The sequence below is a fragment of the Glycine max genome, chromosome 12, assembly GCF_000004515.6.
Source record: "Glycine max cultivar Williams 82 chromosome 12, Glycine_max_v4.0, whole genome shotgun sequence".
NCBI lineage: Eukaryota > Viridiplantae > Streptophyta > Magnoliopsida > Fabales > Fabaceae > Glycine > Glycine max.
In genome coordinates, this window is record NC_038248.2 from 39,961,929 (window position 1) to 39,984,970 (window position 23,042).

At 29.4% G+C, this 23,042-nt stretch overlaps 1 protein-coding gene and 1 long non-coding RNA gene across 2 annotated transcripts; both read left to right on the top strand.

The window, feature by feature from the left end:
• The first annotated feature begins 11,526 nt into the window (after positions 1-11,526).
• Positions 11,527-15,846, top strand: LOC100797812 (phytosulfokine receptor 2). The gene has a single exon (XM_041007639.1). It carries the CDS (start codon positions 12,466-12,468, stop codon positions 15,640-15,642), a length of 3,177 nt encoding a protein of 1,058 aa, XP_040863573.1. The 5' UTR covers positions 11,527-12,465; the 3' UTR covers positions 15,643-15,846.
• Positions 15,847-19,172: 3,326 nt separating this feature from the next.
• On the top strand, positions 19,173-20,053 carry LOC121173222 (uncharacterized). Its single transcript, XR_005887645.1, has 2 exons — positions 19,173-19,525; positions 19,885-20,053. It is a non-coding gene; the product is annotated as an uncharacterized lncRNA (long non-coding RNA).
• Positions 20,054-23,042: the final 2,989 nt, after the last annotated feature.

Consider the following 23,042-nt stretch of genomic DNA (forward strand, 5'->3'; position numbering starts at 1 on the left):
ACAAAAAGCCATATAACTGCGATGCATAATTTCTTTGTTTGAGGACAACCAAACAGCACTTATCATATTTCCTGCTACAAAGCCTCATGCCCAGCAAGGTCATCACAAATTCAGAATGGCAGATTTTAAGGGACGGATGCATATATAGATTTTAATACTAATATAAAGTCATTGAAAATAAATTTATATCATTGCTTTCATGAAAAAATGGGGTGAATTAATTACTTTACAAATGTCAACGATCAAAAAAGAGAAGAGCATGTGAAAAAGTGCTATGATGGATGTGTCTATTATGGACGATGCCATCATGCTCGAGTATGAAATTCTCGTCTTTTATAAGCTTGCTTCTCAAGATTTATCATAACTATCCTTTGTCCAAAAAAAAGGTTGTAAAATAGAAAAAGAAGAAAAAAGTTAACGAGGTTCAAGCCAAAATAGCATAATGGGCATTAATCTTTATTAAGTTACCAGTTACCACATCTTTAATTAAAATTTGGCGTCACAATATTTGACTTGAGTTTATCATCTAGGATAGTTAACTAGCTTTCACTTTACCACATTTAAGAAAAAAGGGTAACTTTTTCTTTTCTGGATCTCATATACCACGAAGCTAACAAAAATTATATTGCATGTAAAAAAATTGCATCCTAATTAGGATTCTATCTAGGTCACAATTATTTTATGTCCTGGAATTTTGTTGCAATCAAATAGTTTTAGCGGAATCCTATTCTATTCATAATGACTCTAAAATAACAATGATAAGTACATTCACATTCAAGATGACAACACATTTATTGATATTGAAACCCATTCATAAAATTTTAAAAATAAATAAAACGCCACACGTTAATCTATCCCAAAATTCATTGTTTGAGGAATGCTGATTGCTAGTAGTAAGATATGAACCTTAATTTTGTGGACACATTTAGTAAAAGTAATTGTTAAATTTAAATTAGTTAATAAAAGAGTGGTTACTTTGAAAGTTTAAAGTTATTAAATTAGTTTATTGAATATTAAAGTATTATAATTTGATAAAGAATATGCGTTTCCATGACTAACTACATTGATTAACTAATAATTACCATCATAAATTCATAATTAATAGACAGCTGTATCCATATTAGATACACGAGTTTTGCAAGAATTTGCTATTATCAAATTATGAAGCGAAATATTTGTCTTATACTTTGAATCGTTAGTGAATGTGTTACACCTTTTTTATTCAATAATTCTTAATCCGGTTTAAAATAATTATTAAATGTCCTTAATTTTAAACAAATATTGTTATGTTTTAGTTTTTTCTAAAGCAATGATTACATTTACCTTATATTTTTTTTTACTTTAGTATTTTTGTCTCTCATTTCACTAAATAAAAATACCATAAGATAAGTATAATACAGGGAAAAAATCAATGTTTCTTAAATTTTGAAAGAGAAAAAATAATTTATAACAAACTAAAACTTAAAACAATATTTATCTTTAAAAAATCATATTAATGGGTTTATTTTATTTTGAAAAAGAGTTACTATAGTATACCTTGACATAAATATTCATGATAAATTAACAGCTATTTATTAAATAATTATTTTATAATTAATATTTTTAAAAAATTAAATATAATCAATCACATGTCAAGGATATGTCTAACTTAGTTGATTAAACACTATATGAGTTATTATAAATCTCGTATCTTTAATTCTCACAAATAAAAAAAATCAATCACAAATAATTAACAAAGTTACTTTTAAGTACTCTTACAAAAGAAAATCATGTTGACAACAAGAATACATGAATATATTAAGAAAAAAAAACAAAATACATTAATAATTGAATCATATTTGTCCCATAAACACCTAAAATATCTCCTAAGAAACTTTATGCATAACTCATAAGTGTCTGGCTCCCAAGTATATGATTTTGCTTTTGAAAATAAACCTTGTTTTATTAAAAGTGGAATTTGCGATTGCTTAAATTGGGGCTCTAACTGCCCAACTCCATATTAGAATTTTGTTTCTTTAATTTTTCCAAGTTATAATAACTCCATATTTAATCACGTCTCATGATGATGACGACAAACCCAGCATTTCGTGTTAATTTTGAGTCTTCCCAACTTCTTATTCGTATTAATAACTCCCATTGTCTGGCTCATTTGCTAGTTAGGTTGCTTGTTCTACACGCAAAAAATGTAACCAGCAGGGTGTTTTATTATGTAAGACATACTCAACATGGTGTCATTAGTTAAAGATCATGTCGTTAGAGTTACGTTGTGCACTTATAATAATATATGCAACCTGAATCTCTCCTCTTAAATTTTTTCCTAAACACACGTATATATGTTTGTGGAAATTCAAATTTAGATGCAAAAAAAATTAACTTGAAATGTACAAGTAAAAAAAGAAAAGAAAGTAGATAAAAGACATCATGATGCTAATTGAGTTAAAGTTTACGGATAAAAAAATAATTAGAATATATTTATAATGTAAAGATTTGACTTAAATGTAACTTTATTTTATTTTTTTTAATTTTGTAATTTCACACACACGATAAACATAATTATGTCATCTCTCCACCTACCTTTTCATTATAGTAATGTAACTCTTCAAATTCAAGATACATTTCACTACCTTTTGAAATACACTTCTTAACTTCCCAAACACTTTAATTTTATATTGAGAATTTGAATATTTATTTTCTCAAAAGAAACAAATACATCTAGAATCCTAAAACTATAGGAAGTACACTACGCAATACATTAAGACTATTGGACTAATGTCAAACAATAAAATTTACATTTATAATAATTATTTTAAAGTTAAAACATTTTTTTTACTTCTTCCATTTCAAAACAAATGACATTTAACTAGCCAACAAAAACAAATGACATTTAAGTTTTTTTTTATAAGGATTAAAAAAAATAGTGAGTCAAACAATTTTACTAAATTATTTTCATTGATTATTGAAAAATTAATACACACTTTTTTTTATAAAAAAAATCATATTAATTATTTATTCAGGTTTAAATTAAATTATAAAATTCATATTGAATTAAAAACTTAAAATGTTACTTGATATTTTTTTTATGTAGTAAAACATCATTATACAGATAAAGATATGGATAACGATATATTGTTATCCTCTAATTAGAAACTTAAATTATATCATTAACATAAATAAATGTAGCTTTTTTAATTAAACAAAACATGTTGTTAAAAAATAAACAAAAAATATGTGTGTGGTGTTCTACAAAATAAATTCTGACGATCAAGTTAGCGATAATTAAGGTGTTTATGTATATATGTGTGGGATGATTAAAATATACCCAATAGTTTTACCTTTAGATGTATATATACATGTTGGATTCTAGGGAGTTATGTTTTATAGGAATGACGTTGGATCATATTAAGTAACATCTCAAAGGGGCGAAATTTCTTAGGCCACACTGTAAACCTAATAAAATCAAACTATAACTAAAGTTGATATTAATGGTCTAACCTACTCGCTCGCAGTATGCACCGACCATGGTGAAAGCATTACTCATTGTCAACGTTGTTAATTACTTTACCTCTTTCAAATCTTTACTTACGTAAGTACAACAATAAATAATAATAACAATATCTTTTCAGATTACCAGTTCTTGAATTCTGATAACCAATAAATAATAAGAACATTTTAGAAAATAAAAATGATCTCTTTTTTTTATATAGTTTATTGATATAAAATATGTCAATGTACTTGGCACGAGGGTTGAAAGATTCGAAGTTAACTCTCATCATCTTTATAAATGCAGATTCAATTTCCTCAAATGTTCTAAATCTTAGTTTAAGTAGTTGACAGTGACGGATTTAGGGGGCAATAACGAGGCCTTGCCTCTCCTTCTTGCAATAACGAGGCCTTGGTTGATTGGCTAGAAGAAATTTTTTTAAAAAATATTAATAAAAATAGATTTTTGAGTTAATATGTATGTAATTTTTTGCATGTTATTTATAGTTTTATACATAAATTTATAAATAAATATTTTTTTAAACTTAATATTTATTAAACATTTATTTACTAGAATTTAAATATTTAAATAATTGTCAAAATGTTATTTTTGGCCCAATATACTTCTGAATCCGTCTATGATAGTTAATCCAGTTATATATGTTATTAATTAATATACAATAATTTTATATTAATGATAAACACACAGAACAATTTGCATAATATTTTTTTTATCTTATTGACCGTCCCAACATATAATTAAAGTGCACTTAAATAATAATATTATTTTTTATCAGAAATTTATAATTATATTCGTATATTTGGTTAACCGATTCAGTTAAATTTCTCTATAAATAATACTCCTATTTGAAATTTTGGATGTATTTTAAAGTTATCACTTTTTAATAAAACTAACATCGAAATCCGTGTAGTATACGATTTTCTAAAAAAATAATAATATAAAATTTTTAAATTTTTTAATTTTAAAAATTAAAATGCGTTAGAAAAAATAAATAAAGAATTATTATATATATATATAAGAAAATAAAATATGATGCAATGATTTTGTTTCCGTTTGTACTAAGTTTGAAAATCCTACAAGCTATATGAAAGGGAGGAGACAATAGCTAAAAGGAGGAAAAAGGGTGTCATTAATTGATTGAATGGAATCACGTGAGTACGAGGCGCAGGCACTAGCCTCGTAGTAGTTGACCCAATCCAACAAATCAAATCAAACATTACATTTTTTATATTAAATTAATCAATTAGTTTATTTTAATTAATTAAATTAGAAAAGTGAGAAATAAATTCTTTAATATATTATTTTAAATACATCCATTTTAATTAATTAAAAAAATAGAACAATTAAATTAAATATAACATCTATAAAAATTTATAATTCTTAATAAATTTTGAAAATAATATATTCAAACAAGTGTGCTAGAGATATTTCTTTAAACAATAAGTTATTCATCTGAATGATGTTAAATTTAATTTTAAATTCAAGATTTATAGGTAAAAAATATAATTAATTTTTTTTATTAAAAATAACCTGTCAAATTCTTTGACATAATTTAATTATAATAAAACTACTGATAAATATTTTACATTAATATCATAGTATAAAAAATATTTTTTTTTCATTAAATTATTATAATTAATGATCAGAGTCACTGGCCATTGGGTCACCCATTCCCCGTGACGTTCGGCCACCGTACCGTGGTTCCCTTTCCTTCACCTTAACCCACACTCTCCCCGTCGCGTGCATTCCACTGCCTCCAACGTTTTTCGTAATTGTTTTGTTGTGTTAAAAAATCGCATGAGTAAATTCAATTTTCCGAATCTTCAAAATCAGATTCCATTTGTCTTAATATAATGTAGCTTAGTGAATAAATTCCAACATAGCAATCCTACACTTTGTAGCTTTAATTGCAATTCAAAATTTGAAACCTAGAAACATATGCGGTGTCAAATCAATGCCGCTATAAATTGTATACCCCACAGATGATAAAAGTATAATACGTAAGAATAAGATCAATACATATTATTTATCAAAACTATACAAATAATATTTATTTTTTTTTATCTAAACATTAATTTTGAAATTCACATAAACTAATATTTTTTTTTAATAAAATAGTGAATATTTTATTTTATTATTTTAAATATGTAGAGATAATGTTCTAAAATCAAGTTTCTCAACCAATGAGAATACTGGAAGAAGCTAATGTATGTTACAATACGAAGAATGAAAATTTGAATTTTTTACCAAGAGAAAATATCCATATTTATTTTCTAACCTAGTTTTTAACAACTTTATCTTCAAAGAAGATAATGTAGAAATAAAAAATAAAAAACAAGTTATTTTCATAGAATCCGCGTGACTCAATAAAATTACAATTAGATAGGATAAGAAAAATAAGATAGGATAAAAATATAAATTATAAGATAAATTTTTATCTTGTACATCATTTAACAAATAATAGATGATACAAGTAAAATAATATAAAATTTATTAAAATACATAATATTAATTATCTTAATACAATTGATATCAATTTTAATGAGTTTATCAAAATAAAAAAAATAGAGAGAGATTATAATTAAAAAAATCAGTATTTCCTTTTTAAAATAATTATGGTGGTTAGTTACTATTTTTTCATTTATTAAAAATATATAAATAAGGATATATGTGTTTTTATAATACTTTATATATGAGAAAAAAATTGTCTTACAATCTAAATAACAAAAATTAAAGATTTTTTCATATCCTCATTTGTTTAACTTGTGTTATTTCTTATTTTTCTTCAAATCAAGGGTAGAATAAAAATATTTATTTTGTCAATACCATAATTTTCAAAGAATCAAACCGAATAGTAGTTGTATCTCTAAAGTTATTTAAGAGTGCTGTGTTGTGAATGATAAGAATGGAGTAATATTGTTGCCACTCAAAACTGCATTCATCATTTTCTTGGTTATTACTCAATTCATTCTCTCTTTTTTTTATACAGTTTAAGTTAATTATTCTTCACGAAAAATATTTATTAGTTATCGCTATTTTTATATGAATATATTGTTTGAGAGAGTGTGTTAATTTTTTTTCTTTCATTTTCATGTTTATTACTTTTTTTTATAAAAGTAATTAAGTATGTTTAACGATTTCAATCAAGTACTATTTTCTTTAAAATATTTCATTATAAAAATTTCTTAATGTAAAACAATTGTTAAAAATGCTATAAATATTTCTTTATCAATAAAATTTACCAAAAGAAAAGAAGTGATAGCAATTGGCTATCTTAATATCTTTTTTTATCAAGGTTTTTGAGTTGAAATCTTATAAATAAAAATTAAATCGGTCAGATATTATCTTAATTCAATCTTTAATAAAAAATAATAATTAATCATATTTACTAGTCAAATTTCAAATTAGTTAGATCAGTTTTTCTCGATGTACGGAGTGATTAAAACAACAAAAAATCTTATAAATAAAAGACATTAAAATGACCTTTAAATGACAATATATCAAAAAAAATAAATTATACAACTATTACATTATTTAACATCCCCAAATTGAAGCAAATTATAGGCCTCGGATTTTCGTTCCACCGAAAACAAAGAAAATTTGGTATTGACTACGAGGAGAGGTCAAGCACAGTGGCTGGGTTAAGATTGTCAACTTTTGTGAACTAACCATCACTCCATTTCATTAGAATTTTTTTCAGTCTTTCACAATCTTTGTTATTTTATCTCAATCCACGAAAAAAGTCTTCGACTTATTTATGCCGTAGTTTAATTGCCTATTTGGATTTGGATGTGAGGAAAAAATGAGGAAAATATATAGATAATACTTTATTTTTATTTATTTGATTGAAGATTTTTTTAAATAAAATAAAAATTATTTTCATGTCTATTTAAATTCTTAAACAAAATATTACCTACAATTCTCTTCTATTAAATAAATAGAGGATAAAACTAAATAAAAATATTGAAAGTTAAAAACCTACTCTGTTGTATACTTGGATGAGAAGTGAAATAAAGACGAAAAAAAAGAAATAAGAATAAGAATAATAGAAATAGAAATAGAGGGAAAATAGAATAAAAAAATGTTATTTAGATTGATAGAAATTGGAAGAAAGGAAGAAGAGAATTTCTTTATATTTGTTTAGATGTATAGAAAAAGATATTGTGAACAAACAAATGAATTAAAAAAATATTTTTACAATAATTAAAAATACAAGCACATCATTAATTTATTACCAACACAAAAGCTAAGCTTCTCATTATTTAATAACCAAAACACATCTTTAATTCTATGAAATTAACACAAGTTATAATACTACTTCAAATATATGTGAATTGAAGAACCTTTTGCCGTAGATAGTTTGTACAATATAAAGAGTTACACTTATCCCTAACATCAAAATGCAAAAAATGTTGAACATCTTCAACATCTCCTACTATAACTGTGCCTTATACAAGTTCATAATCCTTCTCCTTTGTTTCATAATGACCGACCATGTCTTTCCGTCCACAATTTCTTAGAATATTGATGAAAAAAATGACATCCGATGTCTTTCTTTTCTACATTAAAAAAGTTTCAGTAATTAATTGAGAAACCACAACTTTTTAGGAAATAAATTTTAAGAATCATCAGCTTATTATGGAGTAAACCTAGAAACTCATCATTAGATCGGTAGTTGTTTTAGCGGTCACAAAATCGCACTCTCTCCACAGTGGCTTGGAGGTGCCCATTTGCTTGTCCTACTAATGAACGGATCTGGGAATCCACGACTTTAGACAAATTCGGCCTACTCTTGCAATTACATGAATGAGAATCCATAGTTGGTCCTGAAAGTGGAGGAACCTTGATTTTGAAATTAGGTGAGAAAACTCTCGATATTTTTATTTTAATTTGGGAGGAAAACATTTCCAACAATAACAATTAGAGTAAATAGTAAAATTTATCTTCATATAATGATAAATTAATCCCTAAAAAATAAAAAAAATATAAATTTAGTTTTAAAAAATATAATAAATTAATCTTGTGTGTATACTATTACACAAAGATTATTTGTGATTGGAATGATGGAAAAGATAACATTTGGATAAAATTATACCATAGTTATGAAATTTGATTCGGTCTAACTGGTCGATTCTATTATTGGATCGGTCACACAATTGACTCAAAATGATCCGGCCAAATTCGACTAGTTAGGTCATCGGGATCAATCCGATCCGGTCAATTTTACAAAAAAAATGAATCACCTTTACAACGTCATTTTGATATCTCATTATTATCAATTATTATTTTGAATTTTTGAGTATAAATAAACTTTTCTTAATCAAATAATATTAGTTATATACTTATATACAATAAATACATATATAATTTTATTTTTTTAATATATATCAGGTCAAACTGGATTAATTATTGATCCACTGGTTAGACCACTAACCTATTACCTCAACCGGACAATGATCGAACCAGGACTCACACCTATGCATTATACACATAAAAAAATATAATGAATTTTAAAAAGATAATGAAAAAATTAAAAATAAAATATGGACCAAAAATAGTTTTTAGTTTATTTTTGTTTTTAAAAATATATTTGGAAGAATTTATATCAACTATTTATACATATTTTTAACTTCTATGCATCATTTTAAATTATTTTCAATTTTAATTTAATGATGATGTAATCAAAACATAAACAGTTTTATATTATTATTTAATAATATTTTATTATATATAATAAATTTATTTATTTTAAAAACAAATGTATTAAAAATTATATCAATAATATTTTATGATTTTTTTAAAGATAATATCAATAATATTTTGTGATTGGTCAGTGGCCGAATAATTTTTTTTCTATTGACAATAAGTAATTATTAAACGCTTTAAATTTACCTTCAATATATATGTGTATGTTGGACAATGATATTTCAAGACTCCCATAACACCAACACCTCAAATTAAAATCCTCTATTTCTCTTTTCTGGTTGTATCATGTTATTAATAGCATCAATAACTCATTTGTTCTCTTATTTTATTCAAGTGTTTACGTTCAAAAGAGTGTCCAAATATATTTTTCTATACATGTTTACGTACTAGAAATTTGAAATATTCAAAACATGCAAACCAACCGTAATAATGGAAATAGGTTCAAGCAAGTGTGCGTCCACGCGCATAATTGAAACATGGGTTTTGAACTTTGAACTTTGAACGTTGAAGCAACGAAAGAAAGAAGCTATTTTCCCTTGTTCCTCGTTTTAGCTCATCCCAAGTTGTCCAATCCATTGTCACTCACCACTACAGACAAAATTAGGTGCCCCGCATTGACAATAAGAGAGAGAGAGAAATGGGGTTTGCGTTCCTAAGTCAGCAACTCAGACTTTTGCTGTTTCTGCCTTTGCAATGCAATGCCTCCTAGCTAACACATTTTTTGTCTTCTCTCATCAAATCCATATATAATTGTACATAAGTCAGCCCCTGCCCCTTTGTCCTTTTTCAAATCTACCAACTAATATAAATATTAATATTAAATACTATAATACTGATTATCTCCCTATCAAAATGTCTTCATAGTTCATATATTAGGAATAGAATTATGAGTAATAAATGTTTTTTTTAATAAAAAAGCTAAATTGGTGTTACATCAATAATATTCGTTAATTTTTTTTAATAATAATAAATTAATATACAAGTCTTTTATATTATATTAACATTAGTTTCACTCAAGTATCAATTAAGTTTAGATTCTCTGCAAAAATCACGAATTAGAATTTTTTAGATAATTTATATTTATAACATCATAAAAAAATGTTTTATATCATTTAATTATAAATTATATATAGGATCGTTTAAAACCGAACCATTTCTTTTAGAAATTGTCAACTAATTAAAAAAATCTGTAAATATCAAAAACCTCAAAAATCACATGTTTTTGGTGATTTGTTTTGATCTTCGAATCTTGTTATAAAATCAAACTAAACTGCATATTATAAATATATTAATTTTATTTAACATTATATAACTGGTATTCTTTAAGTTTTTTGATGATTATGGTATGTGATTTATAGGGTATTTTTTTTAATAATGAGTATGTAATAAGTGATTTTTGTTGTGATAATTAATAATAAGTATTAAATGATTTATGAAATTTCCTTTCCTTTATAATTAATATGCATATTTTGCTTTCATATGTTAAAAAAAATATGTACTAAAAGTTAAATATCAAGTGATGTATAATTTACTATTATGCTAAAAAAATTAGTAATATCATTTTATAAAATGCTCAATAAAATTAAAAATAATAATTTCAACTAAAACATATTAAACAAAATTTGATAAAAAAAATACAATTTAATGTTAAAATAATATAACATAATAATTAAATAAGGCTACTTAATAAAAGATAAGAAACTCACCAAATCCACTCAAATCAAATCACAAAATATTAGTTTAGTTTAATTTGAATTTGATGTTATATTTAAATGAAATCAAACTAAATTATATTTTTATTTTATATTTGATTTGAATGATTTTTTTTAAAGATTGAATTAAACTGGAAACACTCCTAATTATATATAATAAATTTATTAGTTTTTATAAAAATTATTTAAAATTCAAAAGAAATATTTTTTTATTGATTAATAATGTAACTTTTTTTTTTACATTAATACTACATGGACTTAAATTGTTAAATAAATTGATATATATTAATATAAGTAGTAATACATTTAAATTCTTACGAGAGATATTTTTAATATACTTTATTATTGTATCATTAAATACTTCCTGGACTTAAATTGTTTATTAAATTGAAAATTGATATATATTAAATGCTATTAATTAATATTAATAATAAAAATAAGTTAAAGGAGGTTATTTATTTCTTATAATAAATATTTAGATTCTGGGTAAAGAGAGAGAACTTTCCTTTTCTGTCTTTTACCATTATTACCATTACTACACATCTCTCCTACATCATGGTTCCTTGATTTGAGATATCTGCTATCCTTGTCTTCCTCTAGATTCTATCTATCACTGTTTAGGTTTGAAAATCTGAGAGAGCTGACAGTTATTACCCTTTGACAGAAAAAAGAAAAAATTAAAATCTTTGGAAGAGGAATTATAAAAAAAATAATAATAAACAAAGGTTTTGGTTTGGAAGCTGAAGGGGGCCCGTTTGATGAAAGTTTGTTGAGATTAGGTTCTCAGGGCACTGTTGCTAGCTTCCCTTTTCTTTGTACTGCTTCTTCAGATCACCTTTAAGCATAAATTTCAAACCTTTCTTGTTTCTGCTGCACCAAGCAAACAAAGATTTCACTTTTGTGCAAAAGGTTTTGTCTTTGGAGGGGTGTTGTGTTGTGATTCCTGAGAGATCCCGTGGGATTTTTTTTTTCATGTTAAATGGTGTGTGTTGAGTTGAGTTTGAGGTGAAGGGTTTTTGTTTTTGGGGTCAAAGATCTTACATTTCAGGTGGGGACTGAGGGATCTCACACCCTCTACTTGTTTTGTTGATTGTTTTCTCACTTTCATTTTTTAATGGTCACTGTTGATTGCTTCGTCCGCAAGCTGTTGCCATATGGTCCCTGTTCTACTTTCTTTGGTGTTTGGGGAATTGGGATATAAGTATCTTCATTTGGGCATCTTATCTCTTTCTTCAAGGGTGGTGTTTCTGAATCTGCTTTCAGATTGAGTAGGGGCTCTCCCACTGTCTCATATCTCTCTTGTTCTTGGGATTTGGTTCTGGTGGGGATTGGTGAACCATATCTTTTCCTTGAAAATGGGGCTTTTCACTTGCAAGGTGCAAGTTGTTGTTTGCTGCAGTTTGAGGGTTGAAAGTCTTGCAGTTGTGACAAAAAGTTACTTAATTTACTTCAGTTGTGGTTCTTCTTCTCAAGTTCAGTGATACTATTAGCTTCTGCTGTGTTCATGCATGATTCTGAGCTGAGTATATCAGTTTGGTTTCAGCAATGGTGCTGTTAAGATGTTTCTCAGTGACACTTTTGCAGTGGTGTTTCTTGGCTTGCTTACTTTGCTTGTCACTAGGGCTTAATAATAATAATAATCAAGCCCTATCTTGTGACCCTCATGATTTATCAGCTCTGAAGGAGTTTGCTGGCAACCTTACAAGTGGCTCTATCATCACAGCATGGTCCAATGACACTGTCTGCTGCAATTGGCTTGGAGTTGTTTGTGCTAATGTGACTGGTGCTGCTGGTGGAACAGTGGCTAGTAGAGTGACCAAGTTGATCCTTCCCGAAATGGGTCTCAATGGTACAATTTCACCCTCTTTGGCACAGCTAGATCAGCTCAATTTGCTGAATCTTTCATTCAATCATCTTAAGGGTGTTTTGCCTGTGGAGTTCTCCAAATTGAAGCTGTTGAAGTATCTTGATGTGAGCCATAACATGCTGTCTGGACCTGCTGCTGGAGCTCTTTCTGGTTTGCAATCCATTGAAGTGTTGAATATTTCTAGCAATTTACTTACTGGAGCTCTCTTCCCTTTTGGGGAATTCCCTCATCTCCTTGCTCTCAATGTGAGTAACAATTCATTCACTGGCAGATTCAGTTCACAAATTTGCAGGGCCCCCAAGGATCTTCACACCCTTGATTTGTCTGTAAATCATTTTGATGGTGGTCTTGAAGGCTTGGACAACTGCGCCACTTCTCTCCAAAGGCTGCATTTGGATTCCAATGCATTTGCTGGCTCTCTTCCAGATTCCTTGTATTCAATGTCAGCCTTGGAGGAACTCACAGTCTGTGCCAACAATTTATCTGGCCAGTTAACCAAGCATCTAAGTAAGCTCTCTAACCTAAAAACTTTGGTGGTTTCTGGGAACAGGTTTTCTGGGGAATTCCCAAATGTGTTTGGGAACCTTTTGCAGCTAGAAGAATTACAAGCACATGCCAATTCATTTTCTGGACCCTTGCCTTCCACCTTGGCTTTATGCTCTAAGCTTAGGGTGCTTGATCTTAGAAATAATTCCTTGTCAGGGCCAATTGGTCTTAATTTCACTGGCTTGTCTAATCTTCAAACACTTGACCTTGCTACTAATCATTTCATTGGACCCCTTCCAACTTCCCTGTCCTATTGCCGAGAATTGAAAGTTTTAAGCCTTGCTAGGAATGGTTTAACTGGTTCTGTCCCTGAAAACTATGGCAACCTCACTTCACTTTTGTTTGTATCCTTCTCAAACAACAGCATTGAGAACTTATCTGGGGCAGTGTCTGTTCTGCAGCAGTGCAAAAATCTCACCACCCTTATCCTCTCTAAGAATTTCCATGGTGAGGAAATTTCAGAAAGTGTGACCGTAGGATTTGAGAGTCTTATGATTTTAGCACTTGGGAATTGTGGTCTTAAAGGCCATATTCCTTCTTGGTTATTCAATTGCAGGAAGTTGGCAGTTCTTGATTTGTCTTGGAACCATTTGAATGGTAGTGTTCCTTCTTGGATTGGTCAGATGGACAGCTTGTTCTATTTGGATTTCTCAAATAATTCTCTCACAGGAGAAATACCAATAGGTCTGACAGAGTTGAAGGGCCTCATGTGTGCAAACTGTAATAGAGAAAATCTTGCTGCTTTTGCATTCATTCCTCTCTTTGTTAAGAGAAACACAAGTGTAAGTGGACTGCAATATAACCAGGCCTCAAGTTTCCCTCCTTCAATTCTCTTGAGCAATAACATATTGAGTGGAAATATATGGCCTGAAATTGGTCAATTGAAAGCACTGCATGCCTTGGATTTAAGCAGGAACAACATCACTGGTACCATTCCTAGCACAATTTCAGAGATGGAGAACTTGGAATCATTAGATTTGTCTTATAATGATCTTTCTGGAGAAATTCCTCCATCATTTAACAACCTCACATTCTTGTCAAAGTTCAGTGTGGCACATAATCACTTAGATGGACCAATTCCAACTGGAGGGCAGTTTTTAAGCTTCCCTAGTTCAAGTTTCGAGGGCAACCAGGGGCTTTGTAGGGAAATTGATTCTCCTTGCAAAATTGTCAACAATACAAGTCCCAACAATTCTTCTGGTTCTTCCAAAAAACGTGGTAGAAGCAATGTCCTTGGCATTACAATCAGTATAGGGATTGGGCTTGCACTGCTTCTTGCAATTATTCTGCTAAGGTTGTCAAAGAGGAATGATGATAAGTCTATGGATAACTTTGATGAGGAACTCAATAGCAGGCCACACAGGTCATCCGAAGCACTTGTTTCCTCAAAGTTGGTGCTTTTTCAGAATTCAGATTGCAAGGATCTTACAGTTGCAGATTTGTTAAAATCCACAAACAATTTCAACCAGGCAAATATTATTGGTTGTGGTGGGTTTGGTCTTGTCTACAAGGCATATCTTCCAAATGGCACAAAAGCAGCAATCAAGAGACTTTCAGGGGACTGTGGCCAGATGGAACGTGAATTCCAAGCTGAAGTAGAAGCCCTCTCAAGAGCTCAACACAAGAACCTTGTTTCTCTGAAAGGTTATTGTCGGCATGGCAATGAAAGATTGCTAATATACTCATACTTGGAGAATGGAAGCTTGGATTATTGGCTACATGAGTGTGTCGATGAAAGTTCAGCTCTCAAATGGGATTCTAGACTCAAGATTGCACAAGGCGCTGCTCGTGGATTAGCTTACTTGCATAAGGGGTGTGAACCATTCATAGTGCATCGAGATGTTAAATCTAGCAACATACTTTTGGATGACAAGTTTGAAGCTCATTTGGCTGATTTTGGTCTCTCGAGGCTACTTCAACCATATGACACTCATGTCACAACAGACTTGGTAGGAACTTTAGGATACATTCCTCCAGAATATAGTCAGACACTGACAGCAACCTTTAGGGGTGATGTTTATAGTTTTGGCGTTGTTCTTCTTGAGCTTCTTACTGGTAGAAGGCCTGTGGAAGTCATCAAGGGGAAAAACTGCAGGAATCTGATGTCTTGGGTGTATCAGATGAAATCCGAGAATAAGGAGCAGGAAATTTTTGATCCAGCAATTTGGCATAAGGATCATGAGAAACAGCTATTGGAGGTGCTTGCCATTGCTTGTAAATGCCTAAACCAAGATCCTAGGCAGAGACCTTCTATTGAAGTAGTTGTTTCATGGCTTGATAGTGTAAGATTTGCTGGTTCTCAACAGTGATCTTAGTTGCATTCCTGCCCTGATATTTGGGTTTTGGTTGGTGTATCATTGACTAAAAAGTTGTAAAGCAAGTTTGTTGTATGAAGGTGGAATGTTATTGATACAGTAGTCCTTATTTCGTTTTTTAGTCCCTTAGTTCATTAATACTGATAGGTGTAATATGTATAAATGATAATTTTGGCAATGAGATCGTTTTGCAATAAACAGTATGAGTATTTTTCTTTTTTTCCTGTTGATAATTTGTGGCCAATTGTTAGTGATTTTAATGTTATGTCTTAGTCGGACTTGTTCACTGTGCCCCTGCATGTGCATGTGATGCATGGCAAGTTATGACAAAATTTCTAATACTTCCAAATTAGGTGTCTTTTCTTCTCAGGCTGACTTCTTTACCTGGTCTAAATCACTCAGTTTTGGATATTTTTGTCTATTCCTGATTGTTGGTAAGATTCACTTTGTGTGGCTAATATTTGTGGTTTATGCTTGTTCCTAAAAAGCATGCATGCACTATTTCTTTTTCTTAACAAGAGTTGATTCCAAGTAGTATAACTTGTATAGTCTCTACAACATATTGCAAACTTAATTGACTCACTAAATTCAGGTGTTTCCTTAATCCTTATTTCAACAAGGAAAAATAAATCAATAGAAGCCTAGCAAATTGTCTCAGACAGCCACTCTTGCGGAGGCACATTTGTGGCATTAGTTAGCAAGATAAAAGTCTTGCCTGAATAAATTACTATATTGTTTTAGTAATCTAGTTTTCTTGAACTATCTATTCCATTTTGTAACCAGCCATGAATATATAGCAAATTTTGTGGTGCTTGTTGAGATTTTTATCTTCTAATGCTGGGTTATAACAAACAACCTCTGCAGTAGAAGTTCATTTCATTAACTCATTTTGGTGTTTATGCCTCTTCAACTCACTTTTGTCTAGTATTCATGTCATACTTGTTTCTTCTATGTGACTGGCTTATGCCTTCCCAAAATCCGCTGCAGGATAATGTAGATATAAGAATCTTTTCTACCTATAGCAAGTAAATTCCTTGCTCTTTTTCATTGCAAAATCAAAGACTATCCAGTAGCAAAAATCTATTCAGTGACTAGATCAGGAAATAATATTTGCATGATACCTTGTTTTCCAAACTATGCTATTTTTCTTATGGAAAATAATGACTGAAAACGAGTTGCTAGCATAGGTGTGAAACCGGGCCCAATCATTGATTCGGTCGAGGTAGTGAGTCAGTTAATCAGTAGTCCAACTGGTGGATCAGTAATTAGTCCGATTTGATCCGATATATATTAAAAATTTAAAATTATATATGTATCTATTATATATAAGAATATAACTAATATTATTTGAGTGAGAAAAGTTCATCCATACTCCAAAATCCAAAATAATAATTGATAATAATGAGATATCAAAACGATGTCATAGATGTGGTTCATTTTTATTATTTTTTATTTTTTTGTAAAATCGGTCGGATCAGACTGGTCCAACCGAGATCCGACACTTAACTGGTTAGGTTTGATTAGATCAATTGTGTGATTAATCCAATAATAGAACCAGTCTAAGTAGGTCACCAAGTTTTGGTTGGACCAATTCAACCGGTTAATTGAGTTTTACAACTATGGTTGCTCGACTTGAATTTTCAAGTGAAGGAGGGTTTTGATGGGAGAAAAAAACATTGACTACTTTCTTCTAACGAAATTGGTGACGGGATTATCCCTTCAATCAAAAAGAGAATAACATTTCTTAGTGGTTTGTTTAATGGAGGATGGACAAAACAACTGAAAACGCGGGGCATCATCATGGCCATAACAAGATGAGTGGAACATGCACCAAGGAATTCATCAATTGGTTGAAGAAATAAACCCCATCATAGCATTGATGTGAAATTCCACTGCCATCTATAATACATGGGACTGTCTTTTCCATGTTGAAACCCCTCTCATATGATTCCATTACTTTAATTGGCAGGAGCTGGCTGCGGAACACCAACACTCAAAAGTGGCTTTTCTATAGGAAATGGACGAAACTTTTCTATGGTTGCTCGAAATTCTATATTGACAAAAAAGTTTTGATTAATCTAAAATCCCATGAAACCAACCACAAAGTTGCAATAACACATTTAAATATATGCTGTAGCTTTTTGGGCAGCTGAGAACTCTCTCCATTGTGAACTCACCTAATACAAAATGGGTGGTTATAAACATATCCAAGCAATGTCTCTTCCGCGTATGGTGACTAATAATGCCTTGTATATTAATATGGTACTTCAGACATAAAAAAGTAGAAATGATGTTGGTCAAGTCATTATCTATGAAAGTAGAAGCAATACGTTCCCATTTTAAATTGAAATTTTCAACTACAAAATGAGGCCAAGTAATAAGGAAATGTTCTCCTCTGATTTGATGTGTAGTTGAAAATAGAGAGGCATAGGAGAAAATAGTGGATAAAAAAGTAAGAACACAAGGGTACAAGATAGACAAAAATTCCTGGGACCCCACAATAATTAGCATGAGGATAGCCATGGACCTGGATACCCAACTTTGGCTCTCCTTCCCTTTTTCATGTTTAAAGCTTATATCGAATAGGAGTTTTGGGTAGAATTTGCATAGAGTTTTAGGTTTATAAAAATCGAGAGTAAATTATTAGATACTTTTTGTAGAACTAATTGTATTGACCTAAAAATAAGAAAAGATAATGATGTAATACATTTTCGGGTGAACTAAAATATCTCTTAACATGAAGGAAATTAAAGATTAATTCTTCGAGATGCTGATATTTATTTAAGAGACTAGCCTCTGCAAAAGGAATGGTCTGATCCTATAACTCTCAAAATACTTTCCACGACTAGAGAAACGATTCTAGTATCCAACAAATGGCACGTATAGACAAGGCTTTTGACCGGCCGAAATGAGCACATAGTCAAACATTAGGGTAATTCTATTGCCATTCTTCTCTCTTCACATCTTCTCTTATTTCCAAAATTAGTTTTGACTTATTTTTTACATTTAGATATCTAATCTTCAAAATATAAAAAATAGGAATTCAAAGTGCAAAAAAGAAAAAAAAAATGTAAATTGAATCACCCCAAACATTATTTAAGCTGAGATAGCAAAGATAGAACCCCACGTAGTCCCAATAGTAACTTAGTGGACTAAATTGGGGACTTCCCATTTTCTAGGCCTCCTCAAATCACATGGAAACAACAGCTACCAAAACTTACACTAATTATTTATATATTTGAGCCCAACAAAAAACAATGCTTAAATTAAAAACATCACGAGTGCCTCTTACATCATAAGTAGTTCTTGCGCCTAGAATGTCTAGACAAATTCATTCTTATCTAAATTCTATTTGTATTACTGTTTGGTTTTATATTACAACTCTTTTGCGACTATCAAAATTGAGAAAAATCAGAAATATATGCAATTGATGTCATCACAATCTTGTGATGACTTCAAGATAAAAATAAAATAAAATAAACAATATTTTCAAGATCGAAATAAATAAAAGTAGAAGATGGTACAAAATAACCTGTCAAATAGAACTACAGAAGATACATGCATTTGTTTTAGTTCTTACTCAGCAAATGCTGAATGACACATGTCACGAACGTGTCCATCCAAAACTCTTTCATCGTGTTACTCAAAAACTCTCAAATGCTGCCTTCACCGATTAATAATCCTAATATATATCAATGCTAACAATAAAAGTGAGGTAGCTATTTACTAGAAGAAGAGATATAGCAAATGAGCAGCACCAAGGTTACAAATGTTGTTAACCAAGAAAACAATCCTTGGGGTCTCCAAATCGATTCCCTTTTACGTTTCTCCTCCCCTTTCCACGGCTTCTTTATCCACTGCTTATGAACGTGCCGAAGTATATATCCCTCTCCTCTCTTGATACAAATTTTGACTATATATTAATTGAAAGAGAAATGCTTTGCAACAACATATTTATAGATATATTCTTTTGAACATTTTTATTATAAGCTTGTGTAGATTTTACTTCTTATTTAATTTGTATTTTTCTCATTTTATAATTTCAAACAAATCTTCAATAAACCATAAAAAGTGTTTTAAAATGAATGTTTTGAAGTATGTTAACACTTATCATTAACTCAATATACACAGTAACATATGTTAAGAATTACTTTTTTTAACGTGTAAATGAGTGTGAATATCATATGATTAATATGATATAAATTATCATGGGGAGTTGAAAATTAAATGTTGCAGGGTAGTAATGCAGTGGCAAAAGGAAGTAGTGAAAATGGGGCGATGAAGAGGGAGGATATGGATGAAGAGAAACAAGAAGACCTGCTGTGATAATATTTAATTTTACATATATTTATTTTATTATAAAATTTTATTTTAATAGAAATTAACAAATATTTGTTCTTATTTATCATAATTTTTAGAAAAATATAAGCTAATATATAGATTATTTTAAAAAATATTTTATATAATTTATACAAATTACATAAATTTAAATAATCTAAAAAATTAAAAATTTATTACTTTTATAATTAAAATAAAACTAGATTTATTTATATATAAAAATAAATGTACACAATTTATATAAGTAATTTATATATTTACTATGAAACTTAAGTATAAATTTATAAATTTTAAATAAAAATATGTAAATTATTTAAAATAAAAACATATATAAAATGATATAAAATAAAATTTAAAAGATTTATATATTAAATCTTTTTTAATTTATAAATTATAATTTAAAAAATATTAGCAATTCTTAACTAATGATACGTATAAAACGGTGTTTATGAAACTAACTAAAAAAAACAAGTGTTTTAGTGATTTATTACATTATCTTTGAATAAGAGGTCATGAGTTTATCTCTTGTTAAGATTCTTTTATTTTTCACTTTATTTAATATCTTGTCATATAAGAGTTATGTCAACAGTCTACATAAGTGTCACATTAACACTAATATTTTATATCAAAGTCAATGTTTGACTTTGGATTGTCAAGTGATGGAAGGATCCAAATTGTTTATTCAGAAAAATAGAAACACTAAATGTTTTGATTTAGAAACAACTCGATCAAAATTGCGAATTTAAAATTATAGGGGAAGAAAAATTACAATTTAGCCTTTTCTTTTTATTTTGGTGGCATAATAGAAGAAACTATTCAAAGAGGTGACAGGGTTGCACTTGAATATAATCATTCAATACCAATCTATTTGAGTTTCTTTATGATCATCTTGAATATTTTGATCATTTTGAATGAAAACACCCCGATGAGCTATATCATTCAGTAATTTGAATATTTTGATCATACCGTTGGACAACATCCTGGTGAGCTTTATCATTATTCTCCATAGCTTGGTCACATTTTGCAATTAACTTCACTCTTGATTCATTTTTGGTAGGTACCTTAATGCTTCCTTGGTCGATTTTGTTTATCGGTTGAGCGATTTTCGTTTCATTTGTAGGTCGAGAAAGGTTCGCCAAAGGATCTTCATCTTTTGCAGTACCTACTTTAGCTCAAAGATTTTTGTAGTTGAAGTCGCCCATAATCTCTACATAACACGAAAATTGAAGTTAAGCAAGTAACAAAGTTAAACAAAAAATGCATAAAGTGTATATTGAGCAACAATATTCACCATCAATAAGCTTGTAAGGATTCAAAACAACTAGAAGTTCTAAGGTGTTTTTAATAACTGGACATGGAAGTTTAGACAAAAAGTTATTGTCAAGATCTGATTGGGATAACACTTGATGTAGATGAAAATTAAATTTAATAGGAAACTATTCCCAATAAAAGGGGAATTTTTCTTTGTCATCTAACTCATAAAATAACTCATTTGAATCGTCATAGTTTGGAGATGACCACAATTGTACAAAATTCACCATGGCTGTGGTTTTCTTAGTAATGCCTAAATACCTCTAAAAATGCATAATTTTCAACTCTTTTCACACGAAGCCTTTGAAGCAGTTGTCCTTCACAAACTTACATCAATTCATGAGTTTTGTTAATAAAAATATGTCAAAATGCATTAAATTGACATGAAAACTCACTAAAAGATACCATTAAATTTGGGTTTATACAACGAAATAAGTAAGGCTTGAATCTTTTCCAACATTGGTTATACAAAGTAAATATGCTTTAGTTTTGGTACCATTCAATGAAATTCAACCACTCTTGGTTCCTAAGTTGAGCTTAAGTTGGTAAAAGTACATAAACTTGTTGGGAGTTGGAATAATGTTCAAATAATTGCCTAAAATTTTGAAGGCGCATATGAACGTCCAATTGTCAAGGTGAAGTTGTGTGTGGGCTAGGTTAAGTATGATGAGCATGTTGTACTCAAAAGTAGTGAAAGGGAGTGTTAGTTTGAGTTTTGAAAATAGACACTTGTACACATAGGTAAATTCAAACTTACCAGGGGGCTCTTTGGAAGACAAATTCGGAGGAGGTACATGGTTCATCATCAATAACATTATTTGTGTGATTAGAGGTCGTTAATCCCATTGAGTTTCTCAATTGAGAAATTCAATCTTGAGTTAACATCCAAGAACAATAGGTGTTTACATCCCCTGATACCCAAGAAGATCCGAGAAGGTTAATTGGAGGAAACTCACATTTCTTTTTTCTCTTTATTTTTTTACCTTTGAATAGATGAAAATTAAATTAAGTAGAAAACTGTTCCCAGTAAAGGGGAATTTTGATTTTCCATCTGACCTATAAAATAATTCCTTTGAATTAGCATAGTCTAGAGATGGTCATATTGGTAAAAAAATCCACCATGGTCGTGGTTTTCTTAGTAATGCTTGAATGGCTCTAAAAATGCATAATTTTTAATTCTTTTCCACATGAAGCCTTTGAAGCACTTGTCTTTCACAAACTTACACCAAACCATGAGTTTTGTTAATGAAAATGTTAAAATGCATTAACATGAAAACCCACTCAAAAATACCATCAAATTTGGGTTTATACAACAAAAGAAGTAAGACTTGAATCTTTTCCATGATTGGTTATACAAAGTAAATATGCCTTATTTTTGGTACCATTCAATGAAATCTAACCAATCTTGGTCCTTAAGTTGAGCTTAAGATGGTAAAAGTACATAAAATTGTTAGGAGTTGGAATAATGTTCAAATAATTGCCTAAAGTTTTGAAGGCACATATAAAGGCCCAACTGTCAAGGTGAAGTTGCGTAAGGGCTAGGTTAAGTATGATGAGCATGTTGTACTCAAAAGTAGTGAAAGGGAGCATTAGTTTTAGTTTTGTAAACATAGGTAAATCCAGGCTTACCAGGGGGCTCTTTAGAAGACAAATTCGAAGGAGGTACATGCTTCATCATCAATAACATTATTTGTGTGATTAGAGATCATTAATGCCATTGAGTTTTTTAATTGAGTAATTCAATC

Coding starts and splice junctions, on each gene's coding strand:
- LOC100797812 (XM_041007639.1), top strand. CDS start 12,466: ATGGTGCTGTTAAGATGTTTCTCAGTGACACTTTTGCAGTGGTGTTTC.